At 40.1% G+C, this 19,186-nt stretch overlaps 1 protein-coding gene across 1 annotated transcript; it reads left to right on the plus strand.

Moving 5' to 3' along the window:
* The first annotated feature begins 1,274 nt into the window (after window positions 1-1,274).
* Window positions 1,275-18,916, plus strand: LOC138981626 (micronuclear linker histone polyprotein-like). The gene is made up of 4 exons (XM_070354614.1): window positions 1,275-1,324; window positions 1,864-1,997; window positions 7,441-7,578; window positions 8,416-18,916. Exons 2-4 carry the CDS (start codon window positions 1,882-1,884, stop codon window positions 10,799-10,801), a joined length of 2,640 nt encoding a protein of 879 aa, XP_070210715.1. The 5' UTR covers window positions 1,275-1,324; window positions 1,864-1,881; the 3' UTR covers window positions 10,802-18,916.
* The last annotated feature ends 270 nt before the right edge of the window (window positions 18,917-19,186 follow it).

Below are 19,186 nucleotides of genomic sequence, written 5' to 3' on the forward strand. Positions count from 1 at the left end.
TGAGCGCTTGGGGGGACACCCGCATTTATGATATAACTATATTTTTGTCAATAAGCAATAAATAGGTGAAGATAGAAAATTGGCATTTATATCAGGAAACTAAAATGTCAAGTTTTGAAGGTTTCGCGTAGGGATAAAAGCAATCGTTCAAAATGGAGCTTGTTCATTGGCCAAGGAAACGTCCTCAGTTATTTTTAGAGCCGACGTTCAAATGGGCAGTGGCGCAGTTGCCAAGATTTACGTCCGACCAAGGGGTGTTTTCGGTGTGGATGTCCAACAGTTCCTCTACCATCTTCAGCCGGGGTTCACCCACTATTTTAATCATGCCCCACATTGGTGCAGCCTTGAGGTCTTTGAACCATATTCGACTACACTGACATTAAACGAAGGGTCACAACTCTTTTCTGCTAGCAGGTTCAGAGTTTTGCCAAGTAGGAATCGTGTCCTCTCATGTTGTGTCTGGTTTCCTGTTTCGTACGTTGTGTGTGTGTTCGAACTTTCTCGTCCTATTTATTTCAGACAATGCTGCATATCATTATTAATCATTATTACCGTGAGTGGAAGTACTATTATGATGATGTTATGACAATCACATATTCAACTTGTCACGTTCACCATAAGTAGGGGTCAATGTCAACCAAATGTGTGTGTAGTTCCCTGTAGGTGGATTTTCTGTAGGCGTTTTCCTTATATATAGGCCGTACAGGAAATATAGTATTTTGATTCACTGTAGACTCGATTTAACTACGTTGATAAAAGCAATGATGGTTTGCCGTCACTGAGTCAGATTCTATTAGCAAGTTTTTTTTGCTTGCCTTGGGCACACACAACCATTAAAAACAAAACTTTAAAAAAAACTAACGACTGTAACAGTAATATCCTAGCACAACTATGTACATATACAGTCCAGAGACATATTGCTTGCTGCCGCGCGAGCCGAAAAATGTTCCCTCTTTATTTTGCTACGCTGGCTGCAAAACCCCTCCGCGCGAGGGGTGTTTGACATAGTCTGGTACATGTAACAGAAATAAGATCATAGTTTCCATTATGCTCGATCGTTTAACATTTCACATTAATTTTGAACGCCCGAAAACTGCTACACGTTACGTATGATTGATGTTTTAAGCTATACAAAGTTTGGGTTATTTATCTTTATTTCAGTCGTTCCTCTTGTCTTTTTCCAATGAATAAATGTTGACCACACATTGGGCCACAGACGTTAAACGAAATGAGCGAACAGAGGTAATGTGATGAATCCAGATACAAATTTAGGTCACGGTTGTTGACGGAAGTTTCATCGACTTGATCCTAGCATCGACAAAGAGTAAGTATTTCTGCCTAAAGAACTCACAGCGAAAAAGTAAACAAGACGGGATCGGTCAAATTCACTGCACGTGTTACTGAACTGCCAGATTATTACAACGCTAGTGGTACTACTTAAAAATAGCGGGCGGTAAAAGTGTCCTGTGTACGGGAGCCGTTGCGGTCTTGCGGTCGCCTGTGCAAGTTTAGAGTGCGCGCGCACAGAAGTGTTATTGACCCCGCCGCAAGCTTCCGTACACACCTGTTATGCGCTAACTCATTATTCGTTGCAAAGGTAGGTGTTTACAGGTAATCATAGGTACAGTTTTTTCTTTCATTATGTCTGTTTTAGATGATCGGCGGCACTAAGGTCAAATGTCACGGTGCTGTTAACACTCGCTGACCCACCACCCCGCCCTCCCAACTATGCACGCAGTTGCCGTGCAGGCTGTTGCGTTGCAAAATAATCAACGTAGATCAATGCAGCATCAGACGAATGTCTTCTCTTCTGTCATCCACACATATCCTGTCCTGTTGTAAACGTTCTTGTTCTGTTTTCAGCTTCGGACGGACTGCAAGATGCCAGTGAGCAAAAGGGTATCTTCACAGGCTTCGGCCTCATCTGTGACGGTTAGCACTCGAGTTGTGGAGTCCTACAGCTCTATGACCAGTCTCAAAACGGTGTCACACAAAAGGTAAGGACCCGGTTTAGCACTTGCCTCTAGGACGATATAGGAGCACCGGTTTAAGCCATCTTGGACACCCGGCCAGTACTGAAACTGGCCTTGGCACGGAACGATCTCAGTCATCTCAAAGAGGGAAATCCAAACGCAATCCGCTTTGTTCGATTTTATGGGCTTGGACGATAGAGAAAAATAAGAAAAGCAAAAGCTGGAGTCCAGTCTGGACGAAAATGCTATCAAGAACGCAGAATTGATTTTTTCTGAGTTTTTTTTTAGCCGTAAGCGCCATGTTTATCGGAGCAGGAAATTATCGGAGCAGGAAACTCTTCCAGAGTGAGGCCCCTTCGTTGATGCATGTCAACAAGCCAGATGTGCGAGAAGCGAAATTGTGCCGCAACTTAAGTTTTAGCTCGACACGGGAGTGCACAATGGTAAGTCGTTGCTATTTTTCACTTTATTTGACCTGTCTTGTGAGCAAAAGGTGTTGGTTACGGCTGTGCATGCTGTCAGTGTTCATTATTTGATTTCAATTACCCAGCACCGTCAGTTTTCCTTTGTCTTTGAGGCCGGTTGGAGACCGATAAACATGGCGCTTACGGCTAAAAAAAAAACTCAGAAAAAATCAATTCTGCGTTCTTGATAGCATTTTCGTCCAGACTGGACTCCAGCTTTTGCTTTTCTTATTTTTCTCTATCGTCCAAGCCCATAAAATCGAACAAAGCGGATTGCGTTTGGATTTCCCTCTTTGAGATGATTGAGATTGCCCCCCTTGGATCGTTCCGTGCCAAGGCCAGTTTCAGTACTGGCCGGGTGTCCAAGATGCGGTTTAAGCTTGCTTGTAGAGCGTTCCTGTTAAATGTTATTGAACCCAAGTCGGCGGAATTAAGTCTGCCATGTGATCTGCCCTAATGGTTTAGGTTTGATTTAGTAACCGCAAGAAGTCGCTAGTCCATCAGACATTTCACTAGCCCGTTACATACCATACACAAAAAATATGACAGTGCGGAGAATATGAATGACTGACAGGTTTCATTTCACATGCAAAATAGCGGTGATATCACGGACAACTGGGCTGCGGTCAGCTGGCGTCTTGTCTGGCTTTTTTTGTTGCTGGTACTATTCTTTGTGCAATATAACTTTTTAAGTTTCGTGCGACTTGATATTTTCCAACTTAAGTTATGTTGTTCAAGTCAAAAATATGTCCTTTCTGTCTTTCCATGTTCTTGAAAATCTTTTACAAAATAGAACCCACCATTGTCTCCCTATTGAACTCGCCAGTGTTCTTTGAATGGTCGATATTTTTTGTTTATCATACTGTTTGTTTTTCTCCTTCCTTTCGGCGTCAGCTGCATGTCTATCGGTCAGTTGACGCATTGAGACCCATGTGTGTCGGTTTTTTCCGAATTTAACGTGGCAAATGACCGACGCCCAAGCCAATCCCTGCTGATGACAGACATGCGAGGCGTTGAAATCAGAAGCGAAAGTACAATTAAACCACCCAGCCGTGGTGCAAATAAAATGCCGGAAGAACATCCTAAATAGGGGCCTTGTTCTCGTTTCACTACAACATGACGACGTTTTTGCAGACGACAGAATTTCCTGCATTGTAATACACCAGTTAACAGTTTCGGCACTTACATGGTACAAAGAAAGAAAACTCACGTGATACCCAAAGCGATTCTGGTTGGACGAGAAATTTCGACGAGCAACTGCTGCATCGTCTGCTCAACGTGATGGAAGCAATTGAACGGGACGGTGTGTTTTCCTCTACGTTATAACAAAAACCTCACGTTACATCCAAATTAGCGATTGCGTCAACATGCTGTGTCATTGGTTGCAGTAATGGGAGTAACCGACTTAAAAAATGGTGGTCGGAAGATTGCAAAATTCATTACGTCCCTCGACGGTCGTTAGTGTGTGGTTGCGAACCACCATTCAGGTGGGCATTTGTTATCGCCTGTGTGTTGTGTTTTGACAAACTTTTAATATGACTGATGTGAGCCGAATTTATTGGGGAAAGTTCAATGAATGCAAAAAGGTATGCCAAATAGTAGTGTGTCATGTTTCCTTTGCGTTGGGTTGTGGTCAAATACACAGCGGTTATCTGTTTGCGAGTTGCCTGGAACACGGTTTTTTAATAACATCTCTCGATCTTCAGATATTTTGTCATGTGAATAAGAACAGAACAAGTTCGTCAAACATATTTCTTATTTTATCTGCATTGAATGAATTTACAACGTCCTTCTTGTTAATTGTTTATTCATAAAGACTACTTGTACTGAAGAAAATGTTTCCCCCTTTCAACGGGTGGAGTAGTGCGCCGGAGTAGTGTCCCTTGCGTAGAAACGTGGGCGAATAACACGATCTGCGCATGCGGTGAAATCAACCGAAAAAGGAAAAAGACATAAACATGCCGAAAAACGATATGGGCATCACCCGGAAAAGGAAATGGGTCGAATCTGCTCGCGATAAAAGAAGTGCGCATGTGCGAGATCTAAAATTGCCGCGGAACTGTTAACTGGTGTATTGTAAAGTGTTTCAATGAATTTGAAACTTGATAATACAACCAAATGTTGTTTTGCATTTGACCATACTTTTCACTGGCCAGCTGGGCGAGCTGCTAGATGGTTTCTACTAGCCCGGCGCATATTTTACCCACCCCTGGCGACCCGGCGGACGATTTCGCCATCCCTGCATAAGATAGCACACACTTTTCAATTTTGTCACTGATGTAGTAACTAGTATCAAACGCAATGGATGCTTGCTTTGAACACAGTTCATGGAGGTCATTTGTTTATTTTGAATGAAGATTGCATTGAATTTAAGTAAATCTCCGCACGACAACGGCATCATAGTATTGGTATGCACACGTATACATTTTGCGATTTTAAGAACATCTGTAGCCAAAGTAGAAATGTCCAAATATCATGCGAGAATCTACAACAATGGGGAAACCGAAAAACTTACAAAAAGGAAAAACAATACGATCAGAAAGTCTGATTGCATGTTTAATAATGAATTCAGAGACTGAAAAAAGAGGAGAGAGCGACCGCTGTGACAATTTTCTGACTTTTGATTTTGACCCCTACCTTGTTCTAACGTCTGATTCATACACACTTCAAAGGTGAAATAAACAAGGTTTTAGGTGATGAGCTTTGTTTTGTGATTAGTTCAATAATTTTAATGCATTGTATGAGCAAACAAAGCAAAAGCAATAAAAACAAGTCGCGTAAGGCGAAATTACTACATTTAGTCAAGCTGTGGAACTCACTGAATGAAATTGAATGTAGTCCGCCGCTAGTGCAAAAGGCAGTGAAAGTGACGAGCCTGTTTGGCGCGGTAGCGGTTGCGCTGTGCTTCATAGCACGCTTTACTGTACCTCTCTTCGTTTTAACTTTGTGAGCGTGTTTTGAATCCAAACATATCATATCTGTATGTTTTTGGAATCAGGAACTGACAAGGAATAAGATGAAAGTGTTTTTAAATTGATTTCGAAAATTTAATTTTGATCATAATTTTTTTAATTTTTAATTTTCAGAGCTTGTTTTTAATCCAAATATAACATATTTATATATGCTTTTGGAATCAGAAAATGATGAAGAATAAGATGAACGTAAATTTGGATCGTTTTATAAATTTTTTTTTTTTTTTACAATTTTCAGGTTTTTAATGACCAAAGTCATAAATTAATTTTTAAGCCACCAAGCTGAAATGCAATACCGAAGTCCGGCCTTCGTCGAAGATTTCTTGGCCAAAATTTCAATCAATTTGATTGAAAAATGAGGGTGTGACAGTGCCGCCTCAACTTTTACAAAAAGCCGGATATGACATCATCAAAGACATTTATCGAAAAAATGAAAAAAACATCTGGGGATATCATACCCAGGAACTTTCATGTCAAATTTCATAAAGATCGGTCCAGTAGTTTACTCTGAATCGCTCTACACACACACACACACGCATACACACACACACACATACACCACGACCCTCGTCTCGATTCCCCCTCTATGTTAAAACATTTAGTCAAAACTTGACTAAATGTAAAAAATCAAGAAACAGACCACAACTACAGGGATGGCCAAATCTAAAAATGTTACCTCACCAACCGGGCGAGTAACTTCAAGAAAGTTACTAGTACGCCAGAAATTGGAACTCCGGTGCTCTCTTGTTAATTTTAAATCCAAATTGTTCCTGTTTGCTTAGTGCAAACTGAATTTACAACCCAGAGGCTGGTAAAAAGCTAGCAAATTATTGTACCACAAGGGCTATGCATTGTTTACTTTGAAGGGATACGTAGAGGTTACATGCCGAGTCTCAGTCAGTCAGTGATTATTAAAAATAATGGTCGAAGTTAGCGGATCATGAAAAATGCGAGCTTCTTTTTCATGATCCGCTAACTTCGACCATTATTTTTAATAATCACCGAGACGAGGCATGTAACCTCTTTATTCCTTCTTTCTTCAGTTATTCAAAGAAAAGAGGAGTTTTTGTGCGAAAGTTTGATCGAATCCTATTCACTCAACCAGTCTACCTGCGCAGGCGATTGAATAATGCGCGGTTGTATAGTTCAGGGAAAATCATTCAATTCTGTCAACACTTCTTGTCCGTTTCCCGTTTTGGACTAAAATCAAGAACACAGTTGTGTTGTTATTCTGCTGTGGCGGTAAAGGCAGATAGTGTGTGTTCTGTTCATGTTTTGGTATCGCTTAGGATATGTTCTTTCTTCGAATGGGACTAGCAGACAAACTTTTGCACCCATGTTCCAACGTTAAAAACTGTATGAAGTTCAGTTTTCTGGGGCAAAATAATGTATGAAACCGCTGTATGTTCTTTAAGTTGATGAGATGTGTGCAGTTGGTTGCGTGTCATCTGTTTATAAAATGAAATATTGTTAAAAACTAACCGTCTTTTGTCCAAGCAACTCAGTTCAGAAAATTTGGAAGGGGAACTACTCTTATCGCTAGACAGAGTACGAGAGTTACTTGCCTTGGAAGTTTGCTTGCACTCATAAAAGATCTAAAGCGAGTTTCTCTGCACTGATCGTTAGATTTGGATTTAGAAAACGACCAAACTCATGGATTTTATATGGAGATTAATGTGTTCAAGCCTGTAGTTGCTAGTTTAAATGCAGTATGTTTGTATTGTTTGGTCTAGAGATGTATATTTCGTACATTAGAGCGTTCGGAACTTTTCAATCACTAAAGTAGTTTCCTCAAAGTCTAGCTCATCAACCTGTGAGCTATCGAGGATTCAGGCCCGTTGTTGGGTAAGTGATTTTGGTTGTTGGGTAAGTTACCGAAAAATAACTAGCCCTACACGTTTACAGAGAGAAAGAAGCAGAGGGGGGAATACAAATATATATTGTCAACTGGTAAACAACTGGACGAGTATAACTATATGCAAATGAAAACTACATGTAACTGACCTGTTATTTTTGTTATCAAATGCTCAGGACTTCAAGTGGCAAGATGCTGGAATCATGGTTATCTCCAACTTTGTCGCTGACCAGTCCACAGACCTGGGTGTCTGGATCTTTGGTCAAGTTCCCGTCACCTCCCAAGTCACCTCCCAAGATGCGTGTGACTCGCAGGTATTTGCATGTATGTGTGTGTGTGTGTGTGTGTGTGTGTGTGTGTGTGTGTGTGTGTATGTGTGTGAGAGAGAGAGAAACTCGGCGTGTGTGTACATGGTTGTGTAGTTGACCGAGAGTGAGAGAGTGTGCGTGTTTGTTATAATTGTATAAACTATGATAGACAAATTGAGAAAGAGTAGAGTAAGGAGATAAACCCAACACTTCAACAACCTTTTAAGATTTAGAGATTATTTAACTCCTTTCAATTCATAATGGGTGTTGTAACATAGGTTCAGCCATTGGAATTTTGAGAAAAGTTGCACAACACAAGACATCAACTCAGATGGATGGGCGTAGTGGATAAGACATCAGCCTCCTAATCAGAAGGTCGTGAGTTCAAATCGCAGCCGTCTGGTTGGTTAAGGGTGCAGATTTGTCTAATCTCCCAGGTCAACTTATGTGCAGACCTGTTAGTGCCTTATCCCCCTTCGTGTGTACATGCAAGCACAAGACCAAGTGCGCACAGAAAAGATCCTGTAACCCATGTCAGAGTTCGGTGGGTTATAGAAACACGAAAATACCCCGCATGTTTCCCCCGAAATCAGCGTATGCTGCCTGTATGCTGCCTGAATGGCGGGGTAAAAATGGTCATACACGTACAAATTCACTTGTGCAAATCATGAGTGAACGTGGGAGTTTCAGCCCATGAACAAAGAAGAAGAAAAAAACTCACATATACCTAAAGTTGATTTTTAGGAACTTTTCAGTTTCCATATCAAATGTATCTTCTAAAATTTGACACCAAGGCTGTTCTGAGATAGTCTGTGGAACTTTCTTGCTCTTTTGTGATTTTAGGTCATCCGTCTATGTGAAGAAGCTTGGCCCTGGGAAGTCCAAGTCCCTTGCATCTCCAAAAGGCATCGAATTCAAGGTTCCAATCGGGCTGGTCACTGCCTCCAACAAAGCTGCCACGTCCAGACGTTCTTCAGTCTACAAGAAGGCCAACAAAGAGTCCTCGGCCAGTAGGCGTTCTTCTGTCTACAGTCGTGGTGGCACTAAAGCATCAATCTCTGCTGCTGAGGAAGAAACCAAGCCTATTTCGCCTGGAGGTAAAAAGTCTAGAGCTTCACCTCCTAAAGGTAACAAGTCCAGAGCTTCCTCCCCTAAAGGTAAAAAGTCCCCTGCATTGTCCTCCTCTGGAAAAAAGGCCAAATCACCCGCTAGTATGACAAGCATTCGGAAGAGGGTTATATCTGAGGTGGAAAAAGAGGAATCACCGGGCAAGCCAGCTGCAAAACGGAGAAGACAGGCAGTTAGCGATGTAAGTTTGAGCGTGTCGCCTAAAAAGGCTAGCAAATCTTCACCTAAAAAAGCTAAAAAGCAGGCATCAAAAAGCCGGGCAAAGCAGTCGCAAGCATCTGCGAAGGGAGTCGATAAGATTCCATCCTCGCCAAAAGCGGTTAGGAAACCAGCCAAGAAAGCAGTCCGTTCTGCAAAGAAAACGCCCAAAACACGAGCTGGCAGATCACGTCAGTCCAAGAGTTCTGTTCATCAAGGGAAGGCCAAACGCACTGAGAAGATGGAAGAAAAGGATGAAGATGAAGAAGATGCTGATGATGAGATTGTTTTCACCCCACCGGCAAGCGCCTCCAAAACACAATCAAGGCGTGGAACAAAGAGGAAAGCAACAGGGGGTACCCCAAAAGATACGCCTAAACGGAAATCTACAACTCCCAAATCTTCTGTTAAATCAAGGAGAAAATCACCGGTAAAATCCACAACAAGCCCGAAGAAACGGAGGTCGCAGAAAGAGGAAAAGGAGGAAGAATTGGCAGAAGGAAGCACAAGTATACCTTCTACTCCAAAGACGAGACCAACCCCATCCAAGAGAAAACCCAAGACTCCAAAGTCGAAAAAATCAACTCCTGCCAAGAGAAATGTGAAAACACCAAAATCTGAAACAAAGTCGGTCAACAAAAAATCTAGCTCCAAGATGTCAGCCTCTAGCTCAAGACAGAGCAAGCAAGCAACAGATGCACAAATAAACAAAAAAGAAACTTCAGCTGCCAATGAAGAAGAGAAAGCAATCACACCAAAGTCAGATGTTCAAGCAAGAAGAAAGTCTCAGGGAAAGTCCAGATCCTCAGTAAAGAAATCATCATCTGTGTCCAAATCTGTACAAAAGTCTGCCAGGAAATCAACCCCGAAATCTGCTAAGAAGTCTGTTGAAAGATCTAGATCAAGCAATAAAACATCAAAATCTGTGAGCAGATCTGTTCAGAAATCAGATAGGAAAGCGTCCAGTGAAATGTCCATCAGTTTTGATGTACAGGATGGGTCTTACCTTGAAGCGTCATCAGCAAAGCAGAAGAAAGCATCCTCATCAGTTCGTTCTCCTTTGTCACTAAAGAAAGGAGCGTCCCCTGCAGTCAAAGTCGTCAGGAGCGCAGAAGATGAAAGAATTTTGGAAATACTTAGAGATGCTGTTAAGTCTACTCCAAAAGCTAGGAGACCATCGACGCCCATGTCTGTGAAAATCTCCAAAAAGTCAGCTGCAGCGACCCCAAAGCACTTGCAAAGTGCAAAGAAATCTGCCACCCCAAAGAGCCAAAAGGCTGCAAAAGCAATTGCCACGCCTCTGAGCGCAAGCATGTCTCAGAGGTCTTCAGTGACCAAGCTAGCATCATCCAAGAGAACCCCAAGGGTTTTAGTGACAGAAACATCGACTCCAAAGTCATCCATGAAGAGTGGGACAGCCAGAAAGCGCCTCGTCTCGCCACTAAACAACGTCAGAGAATCCATTGAGTCCCGGGCCTCTGGCACGGTCTTCTCCAGGGACCTCCAGAGACTGTCCGGAGCAGGAGAACACCAGTTTGGTAGATCCAGCCTTGGCCTTCAGTCTCTGGATAGACAGTCTCATATCCTCTCATCCAGAGCTCAATCATACCTGCCCAACCAGTCATACCAGGAGGAGAAAGCCTTTGCCCAGTACGTTGAACGCAGCGCTGGGGGAGAAACAGAGCGGTACGGGACCACGGCTATGGAACACAGGATTGGAGACGAGACTTACCGCTCAGGAAGCTATCGTATACAGAGGGAGAGGGCAGCTGAGAGGGAGAGGGAGGTCGAGGAAGGACAGTGGGAGGAGGGGGATGGAAACAACAGCGCTCTTCCGGCACCAGAAGATCTGAACAACACATTTAGTACCTCAGTCTACTCCAACCGCTGTGCCATTCTGTAAATCAGAGCGGTGCATAATTGATTGCAAAGTATAGGCCACTGAAAGCAGACTTGGTAACACTGTTGAAACTATGCATGCTATTTTTATCAATTTGAAAATATAGCAATATTAGTGTTAAACCACAACTCATGTATGATATTTTTTTCTGACTGGTGAAGTCAAGCAGTTCACATATGACTGAATAAAACATACCAAGAAATCCATTGGCAACTAACGTGATACAGTTGAAAAATGTTGAAAAGACATTATTTGGGAATAATTACATAAATCACCAGCAGCCATCATTGTAAACACATAGCTTTATGTGTTGGAATGAATGATTTACATTGAAAATGGCAGCACTATAACTAGAGGCAGACATATAAGACACAGACTACCAGTGTTAGCAAACAAGAATTGTACTTGTTGCAGTGGTAGATGTAAAGGGGGATTACCTCAGAAGCAGAAGATGTGCAAATGTGATTCCATGGTTGCTTCCCTTGCACCGCTTACTGTTGGATCGTTTTCATTGTAATTTTGCACATTAGTCAGCTCGGGGAGTGACATTGGAATTTGTATTTTTGTACACACTGCCTTGTACATTTTGTATGTTGATTTCTTTTCATTTGTAGATGAACTGTGGTTATTGCACCTCTTGTCTTCCTCACAAAGAAGCAATACTAGCTAAATGTAATACTTTACAAATGCTTACTTAAAATTAGACTTGTAATCAGTGTAACTTTTTTTGACAAACATCACTTGCAGCTGTAAACCAGCATTATGCACATTCATTGTAAATTGTCATGATACCCTATAACTTACTATAAATGCATCATTGCATTTATTCTTCATCATGTTCTGATTCCAAAAACATATAAATATGTTATATTCGGATTAAAAACAAGCTCTGAAAATTAAAAATATAAAAATTAGGATTAAAATTAAATTTCCAAAATCGTTTTAAAAACAATTTCATCTTATTCCTTGTCGGTTCCTGATTCCAAAAACATATAGATATGATATGTTTGGATTCAAAACACGCTCAGAACGAAGAGGTAAAGCGTGCTATGCAGCACAGCGCAACCGCTACTGCGCTAAAAAGGCTCGTCACTTTCACTGCCTTTTGCACTAGCGGCGGACTGCAGTCATTGTGAAAAAATGCAGTGCGTTCAGTTTCATTCTGTGAGTTCCACAGCTTGACTAAATGTAGTAATTTCGCCTTACGCGACTTGTTTTTTCTTTCTTTACTATTTCTTTCAAGTCATTGTTTGGTTTCCTTTGAAATTCTTTTGTGATTCAAAGATGACTTTGAAGAAGCAGCTGAGGAGTTGGTCAGTTACTTCTATATTTTTTGTTTTCGAAGATGTTAATGATTATGGACATGGCAGCAGTTGGATTCCTTGTATCATGGATACCTGGAGATTTTTGTTAACATTTTGAAACTTCATGTAATCAGCCGTAATAACAGTGTTTGTTGGTCTTTTCTGTTAGTTTGATTGAATGATTTAATTGTCTTATACTGCAGGATACATGGATTCTGTATGGTGCTTTCAGCATAAAACAGGGGGAAATGAATGAAAAATCCTGATGAATGTAAATACCCATATCTTTTTAAGCTTGTGTAAATCATTGTCTCATGTGTAAATGACTTTGACACAGGTTGGGGAAAAAATGCAATAGAAATTTACAACAGTGTTCCTAATTTACTTTTTCTGTTTCAAATTTTCTTGAAAGAATAATTTGGTATGTCTCTCGCTTTGGATTTTAATATTAATGGCAACAATACACAGCTAAGTGAAAAGGAAAACAAGTTCAGATGAAAAATGTTGGAATAAGAATGCGACTTGAAAAATGCTAAATATTTAGATGTGTTTCTCACCAGGTACTATTATTGTCAGGTGATGAGCTGCAGAACTGAGGCATGATATAATACTGGTAATGTGTAATTTTGTTTGGATGTTCAGGTTGGTACATATGTAGTCAGGTTTTTTAAAAAAACATTTGCAGACCTGTTTACCAGTACGATTTGGGCGTATTTTGTACGCCAAATTATTATCGGTACGCAAATACGCGACACACGCACAAAATACGCCTAAGAAAAAGTCTAGAATACGTTTTCCGGTGTTGGTGTGCTGATTACGGAATGGTACAACTGATACCGGTTTCAGTCGAAGGGAGATAACCATGACAGCGAGTCTTCAGCTGTGGAAACCTTGTTCAGTTGTAACTTGTTGGCACGTGCGATCGTCTGGACAATCGTGGCAAAATGAAGCGGAAAAATGTGCCCGTTTTGGATGACTGTACCAAGTTTAAACAGCAGAAGCAGCAGATTTTCTTGGAGAAATATAAGAAAACTAGATGAATACCCACTTCGCCGGGAAGAAGTAGAGCCGCCGGGTACCCGGCTTTGCCGGGTGAGTGGCGCACCGTACGCTGGGTGAGTGGCGCACCGTACGCGATTGACGCCACACGAAGGAAGGGAGATAAACGCGCAAAACACTGGAGAAGATATTAAGGAGCGTTGTGGACAGTGACCTTCTAAAATTAGTAACGGGAATGTGGATTGAGCGTTGTGGACAGTGACCTTCTAAAAATAGTAACGGGAATATGGATTGACGCCACACGAAGGAAGGGAGATAAACGCAAAACACTGGAGAAGATAAGGAAGAGTTACTGGGAATGGATGAACAGAAAAACCAAAATCGGTTCAGCGCTGCGCGCTGAGAGCACGTGTTGAACATTTTCATCGACCAGATTGTGTCCGGGGTGTACCTGAATATGCCCACCAAATTTGAAGCAGATCCATCGAGAACTTTGGCCGTGCATCGCGAACACACACACACACACACACACACACACACACAGACTGACACAAGTCGTATATATATATAGAAGCCAGGAATTGTGGAGTCTACTATGGGAAAAAGTCATGCACACTGCAAGTACATGTATTGTAAATCAGACTTCTCCGTTGCCCATGCTGGGAAATATGACATCGAACGACACTGCAGTTCCAAAACTCACCTGGACAAGGTTGCTGCAAAGAAATCCGCTGAAAGCTGCCAAGGAATTATGAAGTTCATTCCCGCAAAGCAAATCCTGCCAGAAGAAAAGGCTGTAGTCCGCGCTGAAGCAATGTCAACCGCAGATGTTATTTCACGAACTTCATCTTTTCATTATCAATCTGTTTGGAAGACACTGGTTATAATGCTATAAACTGACAGGTAAATAAAATTGTTTTATCCCTGTTGTATTGGAAGGAGTTAAATTCTGAAGGTGTTCACAAGACATGCTGTTCTTACACAAACACGTTTGCACCCACGCGTACATTTTCCCTAGCCCATATGGCTTTGCTTGCAAAGTACACCAACTTTTTGAAAAATACACTCAACTTTTTGGGAAAGTACTCTTGCCTCGGGTTTAGGGTAAACAGGTCTGCATTTGTGTGGATATAAACGCTAGTAATTGTGTGAACATTATAATTGATATGCATATTTATTTGACGTTTGGATCTCAAAAATGTTTTGCTTGTTATGGCTTAAAAGGTATACTTTTTATCTTAGCAATGTCACTCAGTCTCTAAAATTTATTTGTGTGCCTTTATCATCCCAGGAATACATTTTAAGACTAAGAATATGTGTACTACCAGTCATTTTATGTTGATATCCCTGCATTTAACTATTTGAATCTCGGTTGACAATGTTTTACGTTCTTTCTGTTATTTTTTACAGCAATATTTAAATCTCATGTTATGCAGGGTTTATGTTTTTGCTAACTTGGATTCTTCAAGGAATTTTTGCTTAATGTTGTTTTGTTGTTGTTGAATCCCCCCGCGGGTTAGGGGGAAGAATTTACCCGATGCTCCCCAGCATGTCGTAAGAGGCGACTAACGGATTCTGTTTCTCCTTTTACCCTTGTTAAGTGTTTCTTGTATAGAATATAGTCAATGTTTGTAAAGATTTCAGTCAAGCAGTATGTAAGAAATGTTAAGTCCTTTGTACTGGAAACTTGCATTCTCCCAGTAAGGTCATATATTGTACTACGTTGCAAGCCCCTGGAGCAATTTTTTGATTAGTGCTTTTGTGAACAAGAAACAATTAACAAGTGGCTCTATCCCATCCCCCCTTTCCCTGTCGCGATATAACCTTCGTGGTTGAAAACGACGTTAAACACCAAATACAGAAAGAAAGAAAGTTGTTGTTGAATTTGTTCCCCAGTCAATGTCTCTCGACTTTGGTTAAAACAAATAACTTTCCAATTGATTGTATGTACCTTGTATAGGTCCTGTTTTAGACCATTTGTTATAAACTTAACTTGTTCTAGGAGAGAGATGTTTACGCTTAACCATGACATACGTGTATTTATAGATTAGGAATGTATATGTGACATGTAGTATGCCAGCTTTATATAAATATATTGCTTGGACATCATAGAATACACTTACGTGAACTTTGTAAATCAGATTGCTTAGATTGCTTCGAAATCATAGAATACAGACTGTCAGATATACTTTAGAAATCAAATTGCTTAGGTTACTTGGAACTCATTGAAACACTTACATGTATTTTGAAAATCAAATTTACAGCACGCACAAAATCTCTCTCTCTCTTTTTAACAAAATGTTTGTATTTTTTTTTCTTCTTTTTTTTGCCAAGCACATCATTGTGGGGCTTTTAATCAATAACATGCATCCGTCTACAATGTATCATCATTCATCCATCAACATTTAAATGGCAAGTATACAAGACATGTATATATATATATATATATATACTAGATGAATACTCGCTTCGCCGGGTACGGCTTCACCGGGAAGAAGTAGAGCCGGCCCGGCTTTGCCGGGTGTACGCCGGCGCACCGTACGAAGGAAGGGAGATAAACGCGCAAAACACTGGAGAAGATAAGGAAGAGTTACTGGGAATGGATGTACAGAAAAACCAAAATCGGTTCAGCGCTGCGCGCTGAGAGCACGCACGTGTTCAAAATTTTCCACGATTGTGTCCGGGGTCTACCTGAATATGCCCACTAAATTTGAAGCAGATCCATCGAGAACTTTGGCCATGAATCGTGAACACACAGACAGACAGACAGACACACACAAGCTGTATATAGATGTAGATATACAACATTAGGACATAACAGACAGACGGACATATAACATACCGTTCGCCTACAAGTAAGGCCGGAGCTTAACATAACATGCAGATTACAATACTTGACATTATGGACGTATTATCTGCTTAATAATAATACAGTCAGTTAATAATACCGTCAAACAAACAAAACAAACAAAGCAAACAAACAAACAAAAATCAAAGCAAAAACACATATATATACGCAAATCATCACATCTCTGCACAACCTAACGTACTACCTAACCAACTCTTCATATGGGGACCATAATTCTACAAATTTGGTAATGTTACCAGAATTGAAACTGGAATATTTTTCTATTTCAAATCTGTATTTCAAATTTCTTAAAAATATTTCTGACAGTGGCCTTGTCTCTTGTAACTTATTCTTATAAATATAAAACTTTGCAAACAAAATGATAAAATCCAAAACCACATCTACCTTAACATTGTTTATACACCCAAACAAAATAAATTCTTCTGTAAAAAGAACATTTGCGCGGTAAATACCACTTCTGTTTGACAAATCTTCCAAATCAGTCCAAAATTTCCGACTAAGCGGGCAGTACCAAAATATATGCAGACCTGGGAACCCATACGATTTCGCCGTATTTTGTATGCATGATTGTGGAGAATACACTCAGTACGGTCAGTTTGAAAAAAATACGACGAGAAAAATTCCTAGACTACTTTTCTTCACAAGCCCATCCTGAAGCCGATCCAGTATTTTGGCACATGATTACGTCACTATATTAGCCGCCGTCGAAAAAAATATAATCGGATCGTGTCAATCGATCAAAACAACCAGGCAAACGAAAGTACGGTATTTGGCAAAATCGGCTCCGAGAATAAACAAGTGAAACAAAGAAGAAAAGTGAAAAAGTTTGAAGAAAAATATCACACACACACACAATTTGTAACCAACACACACATGTAGTCCCGCCCGGAATAAGCTTTTTTGGGATAATTTACGACTTTTGCGCACATTTCGAGGAGACGAAAACACAACATGGCGGCTCTCGCTCCTCCAACTACCGCGAGACACAAAAAAAGAAAATCTCGTGCGCGCGAGATCCTGATACATCCGGTGTTTCTCTGTACGCTTGTCACGACGACTTGTTGACAAACAAAGATTCGCGAAAGAAAGAGAAAAGCGCCGAGTCTTGAGTAGAGAGCTAATAAAGTACCGGTAATCGCTAATCGAGCGAAATGAAAATCCGGCTAGCAACAACAAGAATGCGGTGAAGCAATCTGGTCTGGAACCATCTTAACTGTGTGTCCTTAGTTGTTTTAAAACACTTATCAAAAATCTGTTTCCAGTTCAGGTTGTAAAAATACATGTTCCATCTGTTCATGCCTGCAGGGTTATCAAATTTTGATTTCAAAAAGACTTCTTTGATTGCCTGTTTGCCTTTACAAATAATCTGCCAGGGTTTATAATCCCGAATCTGAAAACCATTCAACGAATCAATTTTTACTTTTCTCTGATATTTTTGTAAGGACTTAATCACTCCCTCATAGAATAAAAAATTAGTTTGAACAAAAGGAAAATTTAACCTTAATTCTTCAAAGGTAAAGAAATTTCCATTTAAATGTAGCAACTGATGGACAAACACGACATCATTTTCAATCCATTCCTTATTTACTATTGTACCGTGGTCTCGTATAATGTTCAAATTGTAATGTATACATTCGGAAACAAAATCATTCACATTAATTACCTCTAAATATAGGTCCCTGCCTCGCTTAAGGAACAGCATTTCTTATAATGTTTCAAAACATCCTTCCAAAAACCACATCGTTTCATTAACACATTTACATACTCGGCACCCACTTTAAATATGTCTTTCATTCCAGGTATCGTATCAAAAATAAGCTTTTTTACATCAAATTCAAACATCCTTAATCTGCGAATCCAATTTATCTTTACTGATGCCACAAAAGTGTAAATGTCAATCATATTCAGACCACCATTGCAATAGGGTCTGCAAACGACATTACGCCGAATCTTTGCAGGTTTACCATTCCACAGGAAGGAATAAAAGGCTGCATTCACTTCTCGTAAAAAGTCTTCGGGTGGGTCTGGCAATACAGTTAATAAATGAACCAATTTTGAAAGGACCAAAGTTTTCAAAATTATAATTCTACCGAATGGTGTTAACTGTCTTCTGCTCCAATCGTTTAAAATTCTTTTAATCTCTTTTAATTTTCCTTCATAATTAATTTCCAGAATGTTGCCGGTGTTTGTCGAAAATTTGACTCCCAATACTTTAAAAATCCCAGGGTACCAACAGAAGTTCATATCCCTCATATATCTTTCTTGTGAATTTTGCTTTCTTCCAATCCAGACAATTTGAGTTTTTGTCATTGTTTATCTTTAATCCGGAAAATTTAGAAAATTTCTGTAAAGTTTTAACACATTCAACAAACGATTCCTTACTGCCATCCAAATAAAGAGTTGTATCGTCCGCAAATTGAGACAATAACACTTCCTCGTTATTCAATTTCAATCCTTTTACCACAGAATTATTACGTAACATTAATGATAGTATCTCGGAACATATTAAATACAAATATGGTGAGAGGCTATCGCCTTGTCGGACGCCTCTTCTTATATGAAACCAACCAGAATATTGGCCATTTACTGTAACACATGTCTGTATATCTTGTATACCTGACCTTACAGAGAACTTAAAATTTGAGATGGAGGCAAACACTTTTCTGCAATATAATTATATTCTGCATGAGTTTAGGATGATGTTCTCTTATTCCTGTTACTTTATAATGTTTAAGTTCAATAGATTAATAATAAGACATTAAATAACTGCATGAAAACTTCACAGGGACAAAAACCACCAGGGTGCATCTTTGCTGTAGACTTATTGTTGCCAGTGGAAATGTTGAATCAATGCCACACATATTTTATATTTAATTAAATGAATACATGAACTTTTTTGTCAGTTTTTTTCTCCACAATTGATAAATATCCAATGAATATCCAAAATATCTCTGTCAGAACTTTGATATATGCATGCCTCTGTGTGTGTGTGTGTGTGTGTGTGTGTGTGTGTGTGTGTGTGTGTGTGTGTGTGTGTGTGTGTTGCAGTCTTCTTCCTCTTGGCACACAGATAGTAATGGTATCTGTCTGCACTGCTTACACAAAAATAGTCTTTTCCAAAGTCACTTGCAACAACTTGAACAGAAAAGAGGCCGCAAAATGCATGATTGGGCCAGTCAAATGCAGAGTTTTGTGATGAGGGGGAGAAGCTGAAAT

This window comes from Littorina saxatilis, linkage group LG12 (assembly GCF_037325665.1).
Source record: "Littorina saxatilis isolate snail1 linkage group LG12, US_GU_Lsax_2.0, whole genome shotgun sequence".
Lineage (NCBI taxonomy): Eukaryota > Metazoa > Mollusca > Gastropoda > Littorinimorpha > Littorinidae > Littorina > Littorina saxatilis.